The sequence below is a fragment of the Ammodytes marinus genome (genome assembly GCF_949987685.1).
Source record: "Ammodytes marinus genome assembly, chromosome: 16".
NCBI classification, from domain to species: Eukaryota; Metazoa; Chordata; class Actinopteri; order Uranoscopiformes; family Ammodytidae; genus Ammodytes; species Ammodytes marinus.
The window spans coordinates 26,649,073-26,670,718 of NC_137220.1; the positions used below are offsets into that span (position 1 = coordinate 26,649,073).

Below are 21,646 nucleotides of genomic sequence, written 5' to 3' on the forward strand. Positions count from 1 at the left end.
GTATGAAATGTAAAGCCCACTGAGGCAAATGTATTTGTCTCAGTTTTGGGCTATACAAATAAAACTGATTTGATTTGATTTGATTGAGGGCTTTGTAAATTATGAGCAGGATCTTGAAATTAGTTCGGTGCTGTATTGGGAGCCAATGAAGTTGTTTGAGGATGGGAGTGATGTGTTCTCTAGAGCGGGTGTGGGTGAGTAGTCTGGCAGCAGAGTTCTGGACATATTGGAGTTTGTGGAGGTGGGTGGAGGGGAGGCCGTAGAGGATGCTGTTGCAGTAATCCAGTCTGGAGGTGACAAAGGCATGAATGAGTGTTTCTGCAGTGGAGGGGGAGAGAGTGGGTCGAAGGCGTGCAATGTTTCGGAGGTGGAAGAAAGATATTTTTGTTGTGGGATTTGAAGGAGAGAGTGGGATCCAGTTAATAGGCTTTATATTTTGATAAACGGATAATTGCTAAGTCATTTTTAGGAGCTAAATAGTTTTAGTATGCTAATCTTTGAAAGCCTGTTGTGTGTTGATTGAGTTTTACAGGTAAAAGCCCAACTAGTTTCAATAGTTGAAAGTATCTGTACATCAGTTGCATTGTCTGTATTGGAACTATGTAAAACTCTATTAGAAATAAATAAATAAATCCAATTAATTCTCGTTTACGCCTCAGACTTGCTATTTACCTATCTGCAATTCTAGGATTTAGATTCCTCAACTTGTAGACCAAATGATTAAGAATGTTAATAAAGGGTAAAGGGTAAAACAAATCTGCAGCTAAATCTACAATGAAAATAATTGTTAGTTGAACATACCTGTAGGCCTATAGCCTACTACTAGATGTGGTAGTTTTCCTTTTGAGTCAGGCATAGGTAAGGCCACACGACTGTGGGGTCCTCAGCACACGGTACCATATTGGTTTTGTTTACAACCACGTCACCAGGAAATACATCCTGGACTGTCAAAATCAAAATGCAGAGACAGGTGAGCCTAACTTTATTTTCGAATTGACTTAAATACAGTGTTTTATTTGATACATTAATATAGCCCATTACTGTTCTAAATTGATAGGCTACGTTAGACTTCAACATAACTTACCTTTTTCAGATAGGAATTCAAATGCCAAACTAAGCCGTCAGCGTTTACCTGCTCATGTTATGTGTGTGTGTTTAGGACTCTCAGGACGCTCCTCTCTTTGGCGAGGAAGACGATAACACCGGGCCGAGAAAGTCCAATATCAGGTGAGATGGTTATAGCTAATAGCCTACTGTAAACTGTTCGAGGTTATAACACCCTTTTCCGCCATTGTGACCAAATACTTTTTGTTTTGAACTGTTTAAAAGAACAAAAAACCGTCGACCCTCGATCATTTCAGACATCCGCTGGCCTCCTTCTTCCATCTCTTCTTCCGGACAAGTGCCATCCTGGTTTACTTACTGTGCGACATCTTCAGCACCAAGTTTATCGCCTGCATGGTCACCATCATCCTGCTGCTGTCCTGCGACTTCTGGACTGTCAAAGTGAGCGTCTTTAAATAGTCTGACCCTGCGTTCCAATACCCATACTTCCATACTATTTAGTGTGCCAGAAAAAGATTTAGGATGTCCCAATAAATGCACGTGAATCGTAGTATGCTGAAAATACCTAGATGCCCCACTAACTCCTATGGCATTTTTGAGTATTCGTCTTTATTCTTACTTTTCATGACATATTTTTCTTTCTTGTGGCCCTACAACTCTTCTGTACTTTAGTATGTAATGTAGTAAAAAGAAAAAGTATGTTATTTGGAACACATGGTGAGTTTCAATTTACTTCCTTACTTTACCTTTACTTCTTACTTAAACGTCCAACTCGAAGTGACACATTCACATTGCGTGTTTTGTCCATCCAACATTTTTACAACCCAACATAGTTTAATTGGCAATATCATGAAGAACCCAATTAAGTAAGCCATAGAGAAGGTTTGGCGGTTTTGTTTGTCTTTATTTCGAACATGTAAGCAATAAGTTAAATAGATGATAAATAAAACAAAAAGAAAAGGCTCGACAGGGGGTTGGAGGAAGTAAAATACTTTTGCTTGAACAATTACTAAAACTGGGTTCATTTTTTATTCAAATGGTTGCAGATTCATTTCCTCATTGTCACGGTGGTTTCACACTATGTATAGGTTATTTAGCATTATTTATTTGATATGTTTTGCCTGTGTCTGCCCATCTCTGTATATTGAATCTGGGCTTGTGTTTTTAGAATCAAATTTAAGAAGCAAGTTTTCATTTACATGAATGGGAAAACTTCCCTCTTTGGTTTTTTTCCGCAGAATGTGTCGGGCAGGTTGTTGGTCGGCCTCCGCTGGTGGAATCAGGTGGATGAAGATGGAAAGAGCCACTGGGTGTATGAGTCTAGAAAGGTTAGCGGAAAGCTAGCCACGTGCTAATTGCTAGAAGGCCTATCTGGTGTTTGAACATGGTGGCAGGACAAGAAATAATGATAGTGTAAAAAAGACTGTGAAAGATAAACAGCCTCAACTAGTTTCCTTTTTAAACAATTAAACCAAATGAACATGACTTTGGCAGCGAGAAATGTTGGCTCTCTGGAAAGTAATAAAGATTTCAGAATTCCTGGACATACGGAGGAGCTACAGTATAATTTCACAGGCGTACAATGCCTTGCTGCAATTTTTTGCACAAGTGCCAGTGTAGCATTTTGCTAATCCCTTTGACAGTGTAATGTAGCTGCATGACCTTATTGGACAATGGCAGATAGTGTAACCTTTCATATACTATCTATGAGTGTAACATAGAACTGCCGCATTGTCCTATTTTGGAAATATCATATGAGCACAATGGGGCCTTTGTGGATGCGTTTCCAAGAATTGTTTTCCTCCTTTGGTTGTGATTTTACAGCACGATAAGTAATCTTTTTTTTACTTCTCCCAACAGGCTAACAGTCTGAAAACAACAACCAGCGCTGAGTCACGGATTTTCTGGCTGGGACTCATCGTGTGCCCCATGTTCTGGGTGATTTTTGTCTTTAGTACCGTCTTCTCTCTAAAGATTAAATGGCTGGTAAGTTCAGTGTCTTGGAAGAGTTAAAGCCATTTACATTTTCTGTCTTAGTTGTTCATAGTTGATGTCTAATTCCTGATTGGGATTTGGGCCCACTACAGGCTGTTGTAATCATGGGCTTGGTGTTGCAATGGGCCAACCTGTACGGCTATGTCCGATGCAAAGTGGGCGGAAAGTCCGACCTGAGGAACATGGCAAAGAACTATCTGGGTGTCCAGCTTTTTAAACAGGTATCTGAAATGTGTGTGTATATACACACACATGCATACTTCCATCCTTTACATTTTTGATTCAGTGACATCATGCATTACCGTCTCCGTTCTTTTCCTATAAAGGCAATGAAGACAACACAGGAACCTTGACGTTTGTGGAGGACGAGTGACAACCATCGACAGTGTGATGGAACTTTTTTTTTTTGTATAAGTTGGTTCAAAATTCAAACTTTTCTAATAATTCAAATAAAATATTGTTACACCTGGGAGAGTGAATCATGTTTCAAATGTAGCTGGAGTTTAAACCACTTTGAATACATTTAAGGGCATTTCAATATAACAGATAGATAGATAGATAGATAGATAGATAGATAGATAGATAGATAGATAGATAGATAGATAGACATTGTGCCTACTACTTGAACCTTGATTGAACTACTTCTTTATGTGTGTTTTAATACATTTTTTTAACAAAAAAACAACTCTCAGTATAAAAGATATCTTGGTGTATGTTTGGGAAAAGTGCAATTTTATAAATTTGAAGAAGAAACCTATGTGTGCGACAATACACAAAAACTGCTCATTAACCAAGGATATGTCTGGTAGAATAAATGCTTTACAAAAAAAAAGAAGATAAAATACAAAAATAAACGTTTGAACTGTCATTTCTGACTATCCATGTCAATGTTATTAGTGCAAACATTGCAAACACCTACATTGAGCCACTACACTAACCCTGTAACCATGTTCTATATAAAACATGCAGTATATTAGGCTGCACTTCCATTACAGTATAGCAGTGTTATGTTGGTTCCATAGGTTATACGTGTAAAAATCTCACTCTAAATTCCCTTCAGGAAAACCTCAGATACACCCATTGGGTTTTCAGTGTATCAATTTATTTACCAAGTCAAATAGTGCAGCAGTTCAGTCAGCTGTCAATTCTTTAACCACTAGGTGGCAACAAAGGAACATCAATGTTCAGCTAATTCTGTGTCCCAGTTTTAATGGGGTTAAGGAACACACAGCTCTGTGCGGATGTTCATCTTTTAAACAATAATGTCATGCATTACGTGACTCGTATAACAGGTAAAAAGATGAAATTCCTTTATTCATCTGTGTTTCAGGAATATGCGACTGGGTTCATTTAGACCTAGAGGTAAACGTTTTGTCATATCTCACAGGTGCTTTACTCTATCTGTCCAATTCTTCTTGACTTTGTCAATCAGTTTGTCACATTGACTTCAGTTTTCTGATTCCCTTTTAATGAGAGCTTTTTTTTAAATACTAATGTATCGGGGTCAATTTGACCCTAAAATCACTCAATTCCGCCTATGCAGTTTTAATAGATGGAACTATTTATTGGATCATGTTTGCCATGGATCCTAATGTAAAGGCTCACACACCATGAGGGGTTTAGGGGAACTCTGTCAGTCATTTTAAAGGACACAGACACAACTCAGTAGATTGATCCCCCTGTCACATGACATATGAACTGAGCATAGCATGAACCACTTTGAAAAACAATTCAATTTACATTATGAACAAATTGGAAGTCTTTATTTGATTTAAATGTATTAAGTCTGACGGGCTCAAACTGAGACTAGGGTCGTTCTCTACTTTTGCATTAGACAACACATACAATTTAGACATTTTGGAAGTATCAACGATTGATTATTATTCTATATTGGGGTCAACATGACTTAGTATGATCTCAACTCAGCATATACTGTAAATATGATACAAATAAAGTTTACTTCAACAACTTCAAACTAAATGAAAACAGATTAAAACAAGGGTACAAAAGTTCCAATGTGGGTTGTACTGAATACAAGCTGCAATTTGCATTAAAGTATACCTATATATAAATACAATATGCAAATTAAATGACTCCTAAAATAAAAATGGTTGTTTCTTTCACTACTTTTTGCCTGGGGTCAAAATAAGCCCAGTCGGTAGTCCATGCATGTATAATAGGTTGTTAGGTTGAGGGTTAAGCACAGTTAACAGACATTGAGAGATGAAACCCAAGTACACATCAAAACCATATTATGTGACATTATAGTAAATATGAGGTAAACCACATGTAACACATGTTTACAGTGATTTGCATCAATCTTTGCAATCTGCATGTTGAATTTAGGAGATCTTAAAGTTGCCCAGTTTATTTGTTTCCACCAACTTGTATTATTAGTACCAGAAATCAAAATGATTAACTTCACACCTGTACTTTACCATCACAACAATCATGGCAACAAAGTATGCAGAGCCAAGGAAGAGATAGATCCAGAAAAATGTCTGGTCCAATTTGTTGGCAAAACTGGCAAATCTCTCTCTTTCCAGTGCCTTTGCGTCCAGCTCTTCCAGGAAGTTGACCACCTTTCTGAGCATTCCGACCTCGTCCTCCAAGGCCTTCATCGTATCACTACCGTCAGCTTTGGCTTCTGTAGGGAATGAAGCTGCAAGTCAGAGTAGGTCACATGGTGTGTTTACGTTCATCAAAATAAAATAAAGATTTAAATCAAATGTATTGCAACAAATAGGCCTAGCCTATTGCAAGTCAGTCACTCACCTTCATCCTCTTCCTCTTCCTCTTGCTTGTTCTCTGTGTTTTTTGGAGCGGGCCGTTTGGGGCAGCAGCAGAACATGAGGCTGCCGTCTTTGGCCAACCGTGTCAGCACCATGGACACCAGCATGCTCAGAACCAGCAAGACCAGACAAACACAAAAGTGGGTTCCTGCAGTACAGACAGACAGACAGACAGACAGACAGGTTAGTTACTCACATGTTGCTGCTGCTTCATTAACTTGCTTGGCTCTTGCGTGTGTGTGTGTGTGTGTGTGTAATGTGTCTGACTGACGGATGATGGGGCTGCACTTGCTGTCTCCGGGCAGCTCGTTGTTGAGGATGATGAGGAACATGGTGAAGCTGAGCACCAGCGTCACCTTGAAGGAGTTGCGTTCGCCGCCTCCCAGCGGCAGAGCGAAGCTGACCATGTCGGCCAAGAGGATGAGAATACTGGGCAGCATCAATGTGACGAAGGGGTTGAGGTATCTGATGGTCAGTGCCACCTGATGAGTACGGCAGACAGACGTTTAATAGTAGCCTACGTTATAGAATGTTATTTTATTTTTTGGAGGCCATTGACTGATATGTAAGTGTGGACAGGGAAAATGGTAAATTTTCCCTGCGTTCCAAATCACATACTTTTTCTTTTTACTACAGTACATACTAAAGTACAGAAGAGTTTAAGGGCCACAAGAGAGAAAACAAATCAGATAAGGAAGTTTTTTTTCATCATCTCGAGATGTGTCAAGAATAAAGACAAATAGGCCTACTCCAAAATTCTATTGGAGTTAGTGATGCATATATGTATTTTCAGCATACTACACGTGCATGTATTGGGACATCCTACATCTCTTTCTGGCCTACTAAATAGTAGGGACGTATGGGGATTGGAACGCAGAGATTATTTTTTTCCTAGCAGTGTCTGATGTAAAATGGTGGTTGTCATGGTTAAATTGAACGCATTTCATTTATTTTGGCACTTTTCAGTGGGAATGGAAATTCAGACCCCCGTTTATTTATTATTATAACAATTATTTTAATTTTCTTTTTTTTCTCTTGATGTATTGATTGATTGATGGGTATAGTTTCCAAACAAATGTCAGACACTAGTGAAAACCTTCCACTCTAAGTTCCCAGAGCCCAACCTGAGGTAATACGTTGTCAAACCATTAGTTTAATGCCACTTGTAGCAGCCAAATGGGATGTGTATATGTCTTAGCTGGCCACCACAGGTATAAATGATGAGGCCACTATTGACTGGCAGATGTTTTGATCCAGAAGGGCAAACTGTTTTCACTATGACCCTCAAACAGGCGCTGCAGCTTTCTATTGGCCGCCGCTGCGACAGTGGCGGGGACGTGTTTAAAGTCCGTCTTTGCACCGACAAACATCCCCTGCGTTCCAATACCCATACTATATACAGTACTATTTAGTATGCTAGAAAAAGATTTAGGATGTCCCAATACATGCACGTCAATTGTAGTATGCTGAAAAATACATAAATGCCCCACTAACTCCAATAGTATTTTGCAGTATTCATCTTTATTCTTGACATTTCTCGACATAATGAAGAAGAAAAAACTTCCTTATCTGATTTTTTTTTCTATCCTGTGGCCCTAAAACTCTTCTATTCTTTAGTAGCCTATGTAGTGTAGCAAAGAGAAAAAGTATGTGATTTGGAACGTAGGGATCTTCTTCGGTAGGCTATCACTGGAGAGGGTTATGGCAAAAATATGCAGCGTCAGATGGGGAGCTGAGTATGCGCGATAAAACAACAGTTAGAATAAAAAGGGACATAGTGGGTATCTGGTGAATATGGGACTTATTGCAACAAACAAAATCTAGGCCTATTAGCAATACAGGGTGATATACAATGCACGGTAAGCAAATCAATTGAGAATGAGATGTGCCTGATGCGTTCATTGCCAATACGCCAACAGGGGGAGGAGAAAGTAGTAGAACCCAGCTCCGTAACACGATCACAGAATCACCCGTTTGAAGTAGAAATGCCTTGTCCACGTGCTCATGAACTCACCATGATGTAATTGCGGTCAGCTCTCATCCCTTGTCTAAGGAGTTCCACACCGTCAGTTTGCCAATCTCCATGGTTACCATCAATCATCATTACATCACCAAACTCCAGCTGTGTCCCACAGTCTGAAAGAAACCACACGTCTCATTTGGAAGAAAACTCCCAACAAAGACCAACCCTGCGTTCCATATCACATACTTCTTCTTTTTACTACACTACATACTAAAGTAGGCTACAGAAGAGTTTTAGGGCCACAGGAGAGGGTTGTGTTGTGAAATGTCAAGAATAAAGACGAATACTCCAAAATGCTATTGCAGTTAGTGGGGCATTTATGTATTTTCAGCATACTATAAATTGACGTGCATGTATTGGGACGTCCTAAATCTTTTTCTGGCATACTAAATAGTAGGGAAGTATGGGCATTGGAACGCAGAGTGAGAATCTTTAAACATCCCTTTTCTCTCTATCAATTCAATTCATAAAAGCTTTATTGGCATGCCTTGTATTAAACAGTATTGCCAAAGCATTACAAATAATATTACAAATAATAGCACATGAGGACAATGTTAGGCTACATCTCACTGTGGCAGAAAATAATGAGCCATTTAAAACAACTCACATGCGTTTTTCACCCTGAAAGTAATATACATTTATGCTCAATTCACACAATGTTATAAGGGAAATGCTTCAATAATTGTAATATTATCCAAAGGATAAAGCACAGTAAGTTTAAACATGTCTTCAGCATAGCCATTGATGACTAAATTCGATTCAGAATAAACACAGATGTCTAAAATGATGAAATGTAGCAATATCACTCAGCACACTGAATACAGTATTGCATAATATTTGTAAGAAGAGTATTGCTGAGCTCACCATCGAGGGCCCAGCTTTGGATGGCGACAGGACATTCGTCAGAAGCGAAGGGATAGTTGAACAGGTTGACTTCACAGTTCACCTCTGCGTTGATGATGACGTTGTGCTTCAGCGTGCCGTTGCTGTAGGCCAGCAGGTCCTGCGAGCTGTGCTTCATGGTTGTTAATATTCTACACACAATGAGAGACAGCAAGATGAAGGAGTCTGTTGTTTGTGAGAACAGCTGGAGGCTCTTACACTATGTCATTTTTATTTATTTATTTAACCTTTATTTATACTCGATATATCATTGAGGGGTGACCCTCATTTGCAATGATGTCGAGAAAACAAAAACAACAACGCATACACAATATACAATGCAAATAGATCAAAAACACAACAAGCTGGTAAAGAGAAACATTTTAGACAGAGGTGTAGTGGCTGGAAATAAAATGATATTGGTAAAAGTACAATACGGCCTGATTAAAACGGTTACAGTTAGAGTTTGGTAGATTTAAGATAGTATGTTTAAATTGGTTTAAAGGATATCATGGTATTCATTTTAATTTGTTGCTTTAAGCTGTTCCAGGAGTCAGAGGCACTGAAGCTCAAAGCTAAAAGTAATGTACTGACCCATTGGTCACTTGGAGCTCTGGGGTCCAGACTTTAGACACAGGCAGCACCACTGTATCGTATGGGTAAACTGATGTGTTCCACGCCAACTCAGGATCGGTCCACACCTGTGGTTTAAAAATCAAAATGAAGGAGATTGGAAATAACTCTATACGCACCCTTCTGTCTATTTTTGAGCATGTTGGAGCTTACGAGTGATGCTTGCAGACGACTGCGTAGGCGCAGTTTCTTTGTGTCCTGTTGGGAAGAAGATGTTACATGTGGTCAGGGAACACTACAAGAGTGCTGGAAGAAATGTTACAACAATAACTCATGTTGTTTGTCAGAATATTGCTCAGACGTAGATAAGGGTTTAACATATTTTAAAGGTGGAGTCAGCAATTCTGGAGAAAGCTTGTTGTCAAAATACATTTTTGTCAAAGTCAGTGAATATCTTGTCATGACCCATGACACACACACATGTGCGCTGACAACAAAAAAATCCAGTGTTTATACACAGCCTCGGTTTAACGGGCATGTTGCTAGCTACGGTAGGCCCTCATTTATTTTAAAGACCTAATTCACCAGTGGGAATATGAAGGTGTATTGAACTCTGAGATCCTATTTAGTGTAAATATGCAAAAAAAATTAAATTGGTTCATCCTAGCCTGAGAAAAGGCAGAAAGAGTGTTTTATGGTCTCACTGTCTAACCCTACATTTTTCTTACTGTGACATCACAGTAAGAAAAATGTAGGGTTAGGATTAACAGGACAGCTGGGCCAAGGGAAGACTGAGGGAAGAAAAACCTCATTCATTATATTATAATAGTGATTTTATAATGATAGAACGCCGGTTCCGTATGGGTATTCTCTCTTTAGTACTCACCCAGTACTGACAGGTAGCAGATCAGGAATAGATATTCACACTTCTTTTTTAAAGTAATTTTGACAAGAAGCGTTCTCCACAATCACTGACTCCACCTTTAATACAATTGCTGCATGCACTTTTACAACATAACAACAATAGTTGACGTTTTATTCATTTAAATGATCAAGTTCTCATCGAGTCATGTCAGGTGCAAAAATGATAGCAAGCTCCACCCTAAATGTACTCACAACGGCTAGAGTTTGGTACTCAATCAACGGCACACTAACGGTGTGGAGACATTCCTGCTGTGGCTGAGATGAATAGTTTCTATTGATCAACATTTCTGCCAGACATCTGCGGGTGGTGCAGCTGGTGTCAGTATTCCTGCATTCTGAAATTAGAAAAAAGATTAATGTGGACCACAGTTGTGAATATTTATAGAAATACCTCTCCAAATATTCTTAAAACATTGTTTTGTGACATGCAAGTTAAGATATACTCACCTACTGTTAGTAGACTCACTAATACGAATGCCTTCCACAGACGGAGGGTAAGACATCTTAATATTTGTGTCGGCATCACTGCAGGAATGAGACTGTTAGACTATGAGTAAAAGCTGCAAAATGACTTAAGGTTTCAGCCTGACATGACACTTAAATAGGCTTGTGTGTGTGTGACGTGTAATGGCATATTCACACTGCCAGACAATATGAAGGAGCCACAATAGTGTGTGAGAGAACCACTGCGTGATTAATTACACTGAGCATATTCCCCAGTGTTTCCTTTGTAAACAGCCACAACATAAAATGCAATTACTCTCACTGTGTGTTCACCCTCTGGGCAGACACAGGTGACTCCAGCTGCTTTTTGTCATTCTAGCTCCCCATGCAACTACTGCATTATACTGGGACTAATGGCTGTCATGCAAGAGAGTGAACTGAAGCAGCCAATAACGCAGGTTTGGATTTTCCCTGAAAGAGCCAGGCCTGAATGGGACAAAGGACAAAGACTTGATAACACGGTGGTTTCAGAGTCAAGTAGTCTCACGGATTTGCCTTTTTAAAAAAACACTTTGTTTTGACAGCTGGATGATGAATGTATGTTTTTTCCCTTTGTTTGGTTTTTTATTTATTTTTACTTTTATTTTTACTTTTAACAATATGGCTCATAAGCTTATAGGTTAGATCAGTTGAAACGTCATACAACTTAGTGTGTACTGCCACATTAATACATAGTGGTCGTGATCAGCAATTATGTAAATAGATATGGTTTAAAGTGTTGTTCTCAAATAATAGAATTCAATAAGAGTTTTTGTTAATCATGAGTGAATGATCCGTAGCGTGTTGTATTTACAGTGACATAATATATCACGTAGAGACAAGGGGTGGGGTGGGGGGAACAGTTGAAGGTGCTGATGTGGAGCCTAAAGTCAGGGTCTTATTTATGTTTGTATTATTAGGGGGCCAAGCCCGAGAAGGGCATGGGACCGCGTTTTGCAGAGCAACGCGGTTCCATAGCCCTGCTGGGCAGGGAACCCTATTGTTTTTGCCGGATGTTTTATTATTCCTCCCCCCTCCCAGCGTAAAACTGGTGCTTCAGCCCAAACCGTAAAGGGTTGGGACATGCCACTTGCATGACTAGTTCAGACCCCCGGCCTCTCGAGTAACCCCTGACTGCAGCTTGCAGATCGAGGAGGAGCTTAAATTTTGCTTAAATGTGGGCAGGGTTAAACGTTTAACCCTGCTCGAAGAATGTGCGATGCACGTAACCCGTGACTGTAGGTTGTGAACCAGCGGGGAGTTCTGAATGAAGTGTGGCCGACCCAGAGTCACTGTTGGCGGGTCTGGGTTGAGGCCGTTGGCCCTACATTTTTAACCAAATAGTAGCCTATTTCTGTGTGTGAGATTGGGTGTGTGTCTCCCTTTTCTACCTGTCACTTTACCCTAATCCTATCCACCGAGCAGTGATGCCTGAACATAATCGCCAATTTCAGGAAAACATAGGGCTGTGGTGGGACCAACAGGCTGTGGGAACATAGGCCTATTGATGACCCCGACCGACACCATCAACCGAGTCACGGTTGGCGGCGCTGGGTTGAGGCGTACGGCTGGGAGCCGGAAGTTGTGAAACAGCGGGGCGTTCTGGATGAAGTTTGGCCGACCAAGAGTCACTGTTAGCGGCGCTGGGTTCAGGCACACGGACGGGGGCCGGCCTGGAAGTGCCGAATGAGCTGAGAGAGGCACCTATTTGCAAACTATTAACAAACTGACGTATTTTACTGTGTACTAGCACATAACCGGTGGAAACTGTGTATTATTATTCACCGCTAGGTGAACTCCGGCAGTAAAACAAAAAGAAGACAACAAATTCAGAGTAGGTTACAATTCTGACCAATGAAATGAGTTTGGGGCGTGGCTTCCGTTTTCAATGGTTTCCCCCATGGGTCTGCAAATAGGTACTCTTGAATGAGTTTAGCGTTATGGATGTGGCCGAGTTAGAGTGAGTGAAAGTGGGTCTGGGGGTCCTCATTTATCTATGAAATTAGCATATACTAGGCTATATAGTAATATTAAACCTACATATATAATATGTATATAGGCCTATCAAATATAATATTATCGTTATATTCAACGCAACAATGTGCTGCCGGATCTGCGCCACCAGGTGGCACCCCTGAGCTCAAATTAAATGTTTAGATCAGCCCACATTTAGGGTAAATTTAAGCTCCTCCTCGATCTGCGAGCTGCAGTCAGGGGCACTTTGAGTATACAAAAAAATGTAGACATGCCGGCCACTAGGTGGCGCTACAACAAAGGAAAACGCGTTTGGGGCTATAACTCCCACACCGAATGTCCGACAGTCAAAAACTTTATAGGGGAGAGTGGCCTAAGTTGTGCCGGTGGGGAAGTTGTGCCACCCCTTGTTTCTAGAAAACCGTGGAAGAAATTAAAAATGTGAATACATATTTAAGAAGAGCCATCCATTTGACTCATCCTGTTAAGATGGGAGACACAAGGAATAAGATTAAAGCACATTTAAGCTAAAAAAATAAGTTTTTTGTCTTTCAAAGTAAAATTTCCATGATCAAGGTTTTTTGATTATTGTGTCCGAACAATTATAGACAAGTTTGAAAACATTTGACACATGTTTTAGTGCTTTAGTATGCTACATTTTGAGTTTATACAGTTAGAACGATGTCAGCCCTAAACTGCTGCATCATGCCTATTATCCAAAATTCTGGGGTTGGGGTGATTTGTGCCAAAGGACCTAGGTGAGTTATAAGTAAGTAAGTAAAATGTATTTATAAAAGCACATTTATGACAGTTTGCACTGTCCAAAGTGCTGTACATAGTGCATTCAGTAGGTAAACAATGAAGGTAACATAACAATAACAAAAATAAAAGACATAAAACCCATACATCCACAAATATAAACAAAGATAGTAGTGCAGAGGTAAGATAGTTAATGGGGAGGAAAAACCAGGGTATACAGATGGGTTTTGAGCCTTGATTTAAAGGCAGAAATGGAGGGGGAATCACATTTGTCAGGTGGCAGTCACAAGCACGGAGCAACTAGTGCGAAGTACATTTCTGAGAGTTGTGTCATGGCATGGCTGTATACGCTGGTCACCAAAAAGAAAGTGATGGTCTACGGTAGCTCAGAAGAGACTGACATCTCCATTCCACTTGACGACACCACTGATGAGAGTTCAGATGGCCAGAAAGATGATAATGGTGACTTTGTCATTGTGAGCTTTGCAGGCAAAACCACCTAGATCTGCTAGGCATTGTTTAAGAAAATTGACCTTCAATCTTTGTAAAATAATTACTTTATTTACTTTAAATAAACCTTAAATAAGTAATTGTCTTATGGATTTGTCTTGCATTACAGTTTATGAGATATATATCAATGGCACAATTTACCCCATGGTATTCTCTCTTGTGGCACAACTTACACCACAAGACAACTTTTTTTCCGAAAGCTATATTTCTTAAACAGTTTATTCCAGATCCAAAGTTTTTATTGCCAGGGATGCACAACATCCTGAAATATATGTATATATTTGAGTTGGAGACATAACTGCCAAGGCCTCACTTTAAAATCACTTTGAGTAAAAAGTGGTACAACTTAGGCCACTCTCCCCTATCCACAGATGCCCACAAGTCAGCTGCATCTTCGGAGATAGGCCACGCCCATTTGCATATATATAGATTTTTCGCTACGTCGCAAAAACTGTGTCCGATTTGGACGAAACCAAAAGCATTATGCTCTACCGACTCCCATCTATTAAAAACTAAAAATGGTATATTGTAATGTGTGTCATTTTTTATATATTTTGGGTGTTAAATGGGTGTTATAATGGTGTTGTATAAATGTACAAGCTGAGTAAATAGCAGACTTTATCTTGAACATGTTGCGTTTTATTCATACCTGATTGACCTGATCATTATCATTCAGAGCCGGAGGTGATCAATGTCTGATCTCAAATATGTCAGCTCCACCCCCCTGCTCAGGGGCCTCTCCTGATTGGTGCAGCCTTTGACTCAACCTTGTGATCCCTGGGGAAACAGGTGCATGTTTCTCTTCCTGTCTGCTTGATGTTTTGCGGGGGGGAAAAACACTTAACACATCCCTGGATTCTTGGTTCTTATCTTCAAAATCAATGTCCTCCCACAAAGGCTACTATGAATAACAATACGTTTTAGAAGTTATTCTTGACTGGCGAGCCCCCTAATCTGACACTCCCTATGCACGATCAGATTGAAAATGTACTGATAAACTCATTAACAGTAGCTTCCTTCAAAATTCTCCCTTATGACATCTTGCTCCCAAACGGCTCCAGGGCAATAGCTGCCTAACTCCTCACCCCTAACTCTGTTTGTCCCACTCTGGCCACCTTTAAGAGCCAAGTAAAGGTGTGGCTAAGAACTAACCAAAGGTGCAACCACCTCTAAATGTATGCTGTACCTAATTAGTTGTGTATTCATTGTGTATTTGTTTAACCTACTAATCCTACTAATGAATTATCCTGTTTTACTTTTCTTTCTTTCTGTTTGTCCGTATTTGTATATAGCAAATGTTTCTATTTTATATCTTTTTCATTTTTTTATTGTAACATCATCCTGCCTAATGGACTACAGATGGAAATTAGCCTCTGGGCTACAATCTGACATTTTTACATGTACGTCTGTACATGTTCATTAATGTGCATTGTCCTGAAACAAATAAATAAAATAAATAAATAACACTGAAGATGTCCAACAATCTTCCTAGTCCAGTTCCAACCACACAGTCTCCTTCTCTATCACATTTAGACAACTCACCTCCTCGCCCTGCTTGACTGATGACCCCTCATAACTTGTTACACGTTGCTGTTTTACAATGTTGTTTTTCTGCTGACAGTCTACTGTAGGTGTCTGCTTTCATCTAAGACAAAGGAAAGAAAAATGGCAGCAGTGAAGGTATAGAGTATCCGGTTTCCTTCACACTCGTGTTGTGCAAATTTGATCTCTGCAATAATGTCTCCGGTGACATCAATAAACCAAACGCCAGTAAATCAATCTACTGCCCTGTACTTTCAGTTCTTTTGTCATTTGTCTCCTGTGTCTGTGTTTTTGTTCACTCATTCCAGGTTATCTCTCATCGGAATGTGTCTCTTATCTCTTCTCTTCCCACATCACATGATGAGTAAGATGGGTTTCACAAGGTAAGTGTAAGTGTCATGTTCTATTTCTGAAAACACAACAAGGTTGTTTTGGTGTTTGCCGACCTCTTTTGCAACAACTTTGATCACTTTATGGCTGCAGTAATGTGCTTTGAATAAGTTAGCGTGTCCTGGGCGGCTCAGCTGTGATCTCTTGTCTTATCAGAACCAAATGGAGGACAATTAAGACAAAGGGAAAATAAATCCTTGTGCCATGGACCGCGTCTCCACCTGATGGAGCAAAGGTTAACTTTCTGTCTAATGAATTACGGAAATCTGAAGGGGAATTGACTGAAATATATGTAGCTGCAAAATAACCCGCAGAAGAACTTAATAATCCTCAATTTTGAGTGTGGCTTTATCTTTTAGTGGAAGTGCGTTTAAATTACATGGATTCCTATTCCGTCATCCAGAAGCCAACATGATGGGGTTTTTTTTTCTTCAGAGGAACGTCTTGAAAAATTCCATGGGTCATAAATTCTTCCTGATTGTCCAATAAGGCTTCAAAGGGAAGTGATTGCACTGATATCATAATGAAATGGGACGTTGCCTCAAGACCAGGAAACACATCTTTTAATGCTGGACAAAGTGTCACATGAGAATTTCTACACTGCAGGTAAGTTGAATATTAAATATACCATTTGCTTTTTAAAGGATCTGTAGGAAGAACCTTAATTCAAAGTGCCGATATGGGTGTGTGTATAAAGCTTTGAATTTTTTTGTGCAAAAAATATACTTTGTTTCTTCAAATATAATTTACAAGACTATCTGTAAGTTGCTTGAAGTAACTAAATTATTAGAAATGCAGCTGAATAGGTAGAGGATTCTGCATAACAATACTTCAAGATATTGGCAGCATCAAGCCGGCCAGAAGGGGTAAAAAAAGGTTGTATGAGAATGAAATAAGTGCTGGAGCTTACGAAAAGAAAAATGCAAGAAAAAACAAGGTAACTGTAAGGCAAGTTTATTTATATAGCATATATAGCATAATTCAGACACAAGGCCATTCGAAGTGCAAACTGTATGCTTGACTTTTTTTGTAGAATTCAGACTAAAGCTTATTAGTGCAATTATCTCTCATATACAGTAGCACAGGCTGCAGTGTGACCCTCACACTCTGTGGATTCAAATAGAGTTTCGTAGTAAGTAGTAATATTAAGAAAAGGATATAGGGATTTAACATCATTTCAATTAAAAAAGTAAGAGTAAATATGTCAAAAATCAAGAGACTAAACAAAACATGTTAATATAGGCCTACATGGAAATAATAATATTGGAACCACCATACCTTAACAACATAGGCCTGGCTATTCTGCTCATTTTAAGAATCTGTGTAATTAACATTGCTTGAGGGTAAGCAGGCCTTCTTCCTAGACTTGATAGTCATGTGACCTGCTCTTGTTCTTGAGCATGAACTGTGATTGTGTGTAAAATATCAGGCTTGCAGTCACTTGGTAACTTTCAAGACAAGTTTGTCCGCTTATGTATCAGATATAATCAACTTAGTAACTGTGCAACACTCGAGATAATCCGTTTTAATTCTTTGCTGCTTTTACGACTGCTTTTACGACTGTCTCACTTTATACATTTCTTTGGTCAATTCATCTTTTCACTCTTTTTTGAAACCCAAAACTTGTGTCACTGAAAGCTGAGTTGGAATTTAAGGTTATCATGCAGCTGCATATTTTCACGATATTTGACTTTTTCAGAGAATGTTTGTTTACTGTATGTCCGGTAACTGTTAACCTGCCACCTGGAGCCCCTTCAAAGTACAATAAACTCTGATTTGGATTGACATTTATCTGATGGACAGGAACCCAATGTTGTAAAGATTGCACTTGGCATGGTTGCACAAACCCTATAAATAATATGGCTCACAGTAAACCACACAGTTTAGCGGCACAATCATACCACAGGAGGTGTAAAATTACAACTCTTGAGGCGCCATTTATCGTAAGAGACTGAGATAAACATCAGTTAAGCTTTCGGGAGCCTCTAGGCCATATAACTATTAAGCAATAAAAAACTCTAGATACAAATTTGACAGACTTCTCGTAAGGAAAAACATAGATTCAAAATATAATCGATCATTGTGATAACACAGCACTCAACCATTAACTCAATGGCGTGCCTTTTTGTCAGACGGACAATTAAAAAATCAGTACTGATACAGAAGTAAGAAAGAGATGAAAATGTCCCAACTTTGGAGCATTTTATGTCTTAATGAAACAGAGGTTGAGTGGTTAAAGTTTGACTTTTGATGTGGCGTTTGGAGGTGAAAGCTGTTAGAGGTGGTCTGGGGATAATAATTTACAAAAAGATAATAAAGGTTGAGGTCAATTAACCAAGCCTTTCTTTGGTCCTGTAGAGTGCAGACAGAACGTACAAATACTTTAATGTATTTATTTTTTTAACCTTTATACTCGAGATATCATTGAGTGGTGACCCTCATTTGTAATGATGTCGAGAAACAAAAACAACAATACATACACAATACACAATGCAAATAGATCAAATACACAACAAGCTGGTAAAGAGAAACATTTTAGACAGAGGTGTAGAGTGGCTGGAAATAAAATAAAATAGTTAAAAGTATATTTTATCAATACAGTTTTGCCTGACAGCCAGCTAATTGTGGCAAACATGTATAGATTGTCCCCAATATGTACATACAAACACAAAGTAGTATAGAGTAATCTTTTTGAAATAACTAAAACAAGTCAGTTTAGAACTATTTTTCAAAAGCCTGCTTTCCCATTGGTCAGGGTCACATCTGGAAGGCAATGGACGTTTGCCAAAACTCAAAACGAAAGATATAAGCCAAACTGATTAAAAAAAGAGGAAGATTTCCCTGACCTAAAGCCTTAGTTAAGCTTTGTAGAGGCTCATGGCCAGATCTATATATATATATATACATCATCATGTGGTCAGATCAATACCCGAATAAGATCAATATGCACTTACAAAAAATAGAACATGTAAAAACACATATTAACACTGTAAACTAATGTTATTGACATTGCTTGTTATACTGCTCAGTGTGCTGAATTATTTTCCATAACTGTGTTTATTATTCTTACCAAGAGTCATCACAACTGAATGTCAAACATTTTGAAGCTCTTGTTTGGTGTTGGACTTTTAATGCAACAAGCTGAATGAACATATTCCTTAATGTTGACATTAAAGGTGTTAAAGGAGAGATTTAAGCACAGATCATTTGGACAGTGTCCAGACTAGAATGGAACTTGTGGTAAATAATCAACTAGTAAGAAACTCTTAAAGCCGGGCACTGCTCCTGCTGATAGCCTCAGGCACTGAGTGACCGAGGCTGCTTGCTCAAACATGAAGGGTCCAGCTTCACAAACAAGTCTGAGAGTCTTTTTACATTTTACTCACTTGTAATGAGTAAAAAAAGCCAGCCCTCCTGCCCATGAGGTCACATTGTCAACTTGAGAATACTAAAAGCTGTCATTCTAATTTTCCCCTCTTAACTCTGCCTTTCTACAGGAGTGATATATTGCTTTGGTCATAATGGGCACAGCAAGAGGTGAGCAGAACCTCATTGATACCTACTACACAACCATCCACACACTGGGCAAGCAGACTGAAGGCAGGCACCTCCGCTACATGCAGAAGGATGGCAGGTTCCCTGTGTGCTTCCAGAATGCTGACACCCGGCGATACCTGAAGGACATCTTCACCACTCTTGTGGAGGTCCGCTGGAGGGTGATGCTCCTTGTCTTCTCCCTCTCTTACATTCTTTCGTGGCTCTTCTTTGGCCTGTGTTACTGGCTCATTGCGCATGTAAACGGTGACGTGGCTGATGTGGACAACCCGCCCTGTGTGGAGAACGTGCGTAGCTTCACCGCAGCCTTCATGTTCTCCATGGAGACCCAGGCGACCATTGGCTACGGCTTCAGGGGAATGACTGAGAACTGCATGGTGGCCATCATTGTGGTGACGGTTCAAGATGTGTTTAGCTGCCTCCTTGACACCATCATCATTGGTGTCGTCGTTGCTAAAATGGCCTCTGCTCGTAAGAGAGCCCAGACGGTGGGCTTCAGCAAATGTGCAGTGGTCAACCTGCGAGATGGGGCACTGTGTTTGTCATGGCGCCTCGGGGACTTCAGAGGCAATCACATCCTGGAGGGTGTGGCCAGGGCCCTGCTAGTCCGCTATGTGAGACAGCCACAGGGTTCTATTGTGTGGTCCTACCAGGATCTGGACATCCAGAATCGAGACATTGTCCTTGCCATACCAGCCACCATTATCCACAAGCTTGAGCCTGGCAGTCCGCTCCACCGCCTGGGCCCTGACGACCTACTGGACAACAGCTTTGAGCTGGTGGTGTCCTTCACTTACACCGGTGATTCTACAGGAATGCTCCACCAGACACGCACCTCCTACACACCGGCAGACATCCGCTGGGGTCAGTGTTTCCAGGACATGCTGAAACCGGGCAAGAGGCACTTCAAGGTGGACTACGCTCTCTTCAATGAGACCTCGTGGGTGCCGGTGCCCCTGCTCAGTGCAGAGGAGATGGACAGGAGGAGAGGTCCCGTAGACGGTGGACAATCTTACAGTCCTTCTTCTGTGAAGACAAATGGATACACTTTAAAGATGAGCCCGGACCTTATTGAAGAGGTGATGCAGCAAACCTCATTGTAGCCTAAACAACCAGAAGTCATTAGGATAGACTGAGGGATGTAATGGTGTCATAAGAGGTGCTGTTGTAAATATATTTATATGTGACATGATATGACTTTAAAAACTGTTGTTTTGTTATGCTTAAAATGAATAAAATCTGTGACCACAGCTTTGCAAATCAAATTGGTTTCCCTTGTAAATCTATTGCAGTTATAACAGTCATATTGTGTGATGCCAAGTCTTGTGTGTGTTTTACCTTTTTAAGCTCCACACCGCCACCTTGTGTACACAAAGTAAACTCACTGTCACTCCAACAGTGGAACTATACTTTTGGAAAGTCACATATTTTACAATCAAAGCAGGCATACTACACAAAACCTAGTATAGAGGAAACAAGTACTAACACTTAGTGATGTATGAATTGCAATGATAGTTAATTCAATGTTGTGGCTGGACTCATTTCACAGATTACCTGCAGTTGTGTGTAGGCTATGTGAAGCACTCCAACAGACGCGTTACACGTTTTTCATCATGTTTTCAGCGTCCCTTGAGGAAAAAGCCAATTTTGACTTCCCTTGTCTTCTCACTCATTCAAGACAAATCATGTAAAAACCCCCGTGTGGGATCAGACCCTCAAACAGGCGCTGCAGGTTTCTATTGGCCGCCGCCGCGATAGGGGCGGGGAAGGGCACACGTGTTTTTAAAGTCCGTCTTTGCAACGACAAACATCTTCTTCAGTAGGCTATCACTGGAGAGGGTTATGGCAAAATATGCGGCGTCAGATGGGGAGCTGAGTAAGCGCGATAAAACAACAGCAAGAATCAAAAGGGACGTAGTGTGGGTATCTGGCGCATATGGGACTTATTGCGACGCGAAAGTGACATATTTTCACTGCAAGGACCAACAGGTAGGTGCGATAATAGGAAAATATATGTCTCTTATTATTTGCGGAATGTTGAGTGGGATATACAGGTCCACTCTGCACCAACTATTGTCCTGTAATAAGACATTCATTTTAAATATAAAAAATAAAGCAGATTCATAGGCTATTTTATAGGCTAATGTATTATTATTATTATTATTATTATTATTATTAT

The 21,646-nt window shown here is 40.0% G+C and overlaps 3 protein-coding genes across 3 annotated transcripts; 2 read left to right on the top strand and 1 right to left on the bottom strand.

Moving 5' to 3' along the window:
• Positions 1-931: 931 nt before the first annotated feature.
• LOC307263511 (Golgi apparatus membrane protein TVP23 homolog B) lies at positions 932-3,530 on the top strand. Its single transcript, XM_080044662.1, has 7 exons — positions 932-970; positions 1,160-1,227; positions 1,362-1,506; positions 2,304-2,393; positions 2,926-3,051; positions 3,153-3,281; positions 3,387-3,530. The coding sequence occupies exons 1-7, from the start codon at positions 959-961 to the stop codon at positions 3,411-3,413; spliced, it is 597 nt and encodes a 198-aa protein (XP_079900788.1). The 5' UTR covers positions 932-958; the 3' UTR covers positions 3,414-3,530.
• Positions 3,531-4,201: 671 nt separating this feature from the next.
• Positions 4,202-10,757, bottom strand: LOC307263479 (5-hydroxytryptamine receptor 3A-like; the record flags this gene model as incomplete). The annotated part of the gene is made up of 10 exons (XM_080044626.1): positions 4,202-4,216; positions 5,610-5,722; positions 5,836-6,000; positions 6,124-6,334; positions 7,867-7,988; positions 8,740-8,909; positions 9,352-9,458; positions 9,544-9,588; positions 10,447-10,589; positions 10,706-10,757. The coding sequence occupies 10 exons, from the start codon at positions 10,755-10,757 to the stop codon at positions 4,202-4,204; spliced, it is 1,143 nt and encodes a 380-aa protein (XP_079900752.1).
• Positions 10,758-16,429: 5,672 nt separating this feature from the next.
• Positions 16,430-20,570, top strand: LOC307263480 (inward rectifier potassium channel 16-like; the record flags this gene model as incomplete). Its single annotated transcript, XM_080044627.1, has 2 exons — positions 16,430-16,518; positions 19,410-20,570. Exon 2 carries the CDS (start codon positions 19,434-19,436, stop codon positions 20,568-20,570), a length of 1,137 nt encoding a protein of 378 aa, XP_079900753.1. The 5' UTR covers positions 16,430-16,518; positions 19,410-19,433.
• Positions 20,571-21,646: the final 1,076 nt, after the last annotated feature.

Excerpts from the sequence above, each read along its gene's own strand:
- LOC307263511 (XM_080044662.1), top strand. Across the intron at positions 1,507-2,303 it reads GCGACTTCTGGACTGTCAAA|AATGTGTCGGGCAGGTTGTT; the intron begins GTGAGCGTCTTT and ends TTTTTTCCGCAG. Across the intron at positions 3,052-3,152 it reads CTCTAAAGATTAAATGGCTG|GCTGTTGTAATCATGGGCTT; the intron begins GTAAGTTCAGTG and ends GGCCCACTACAG.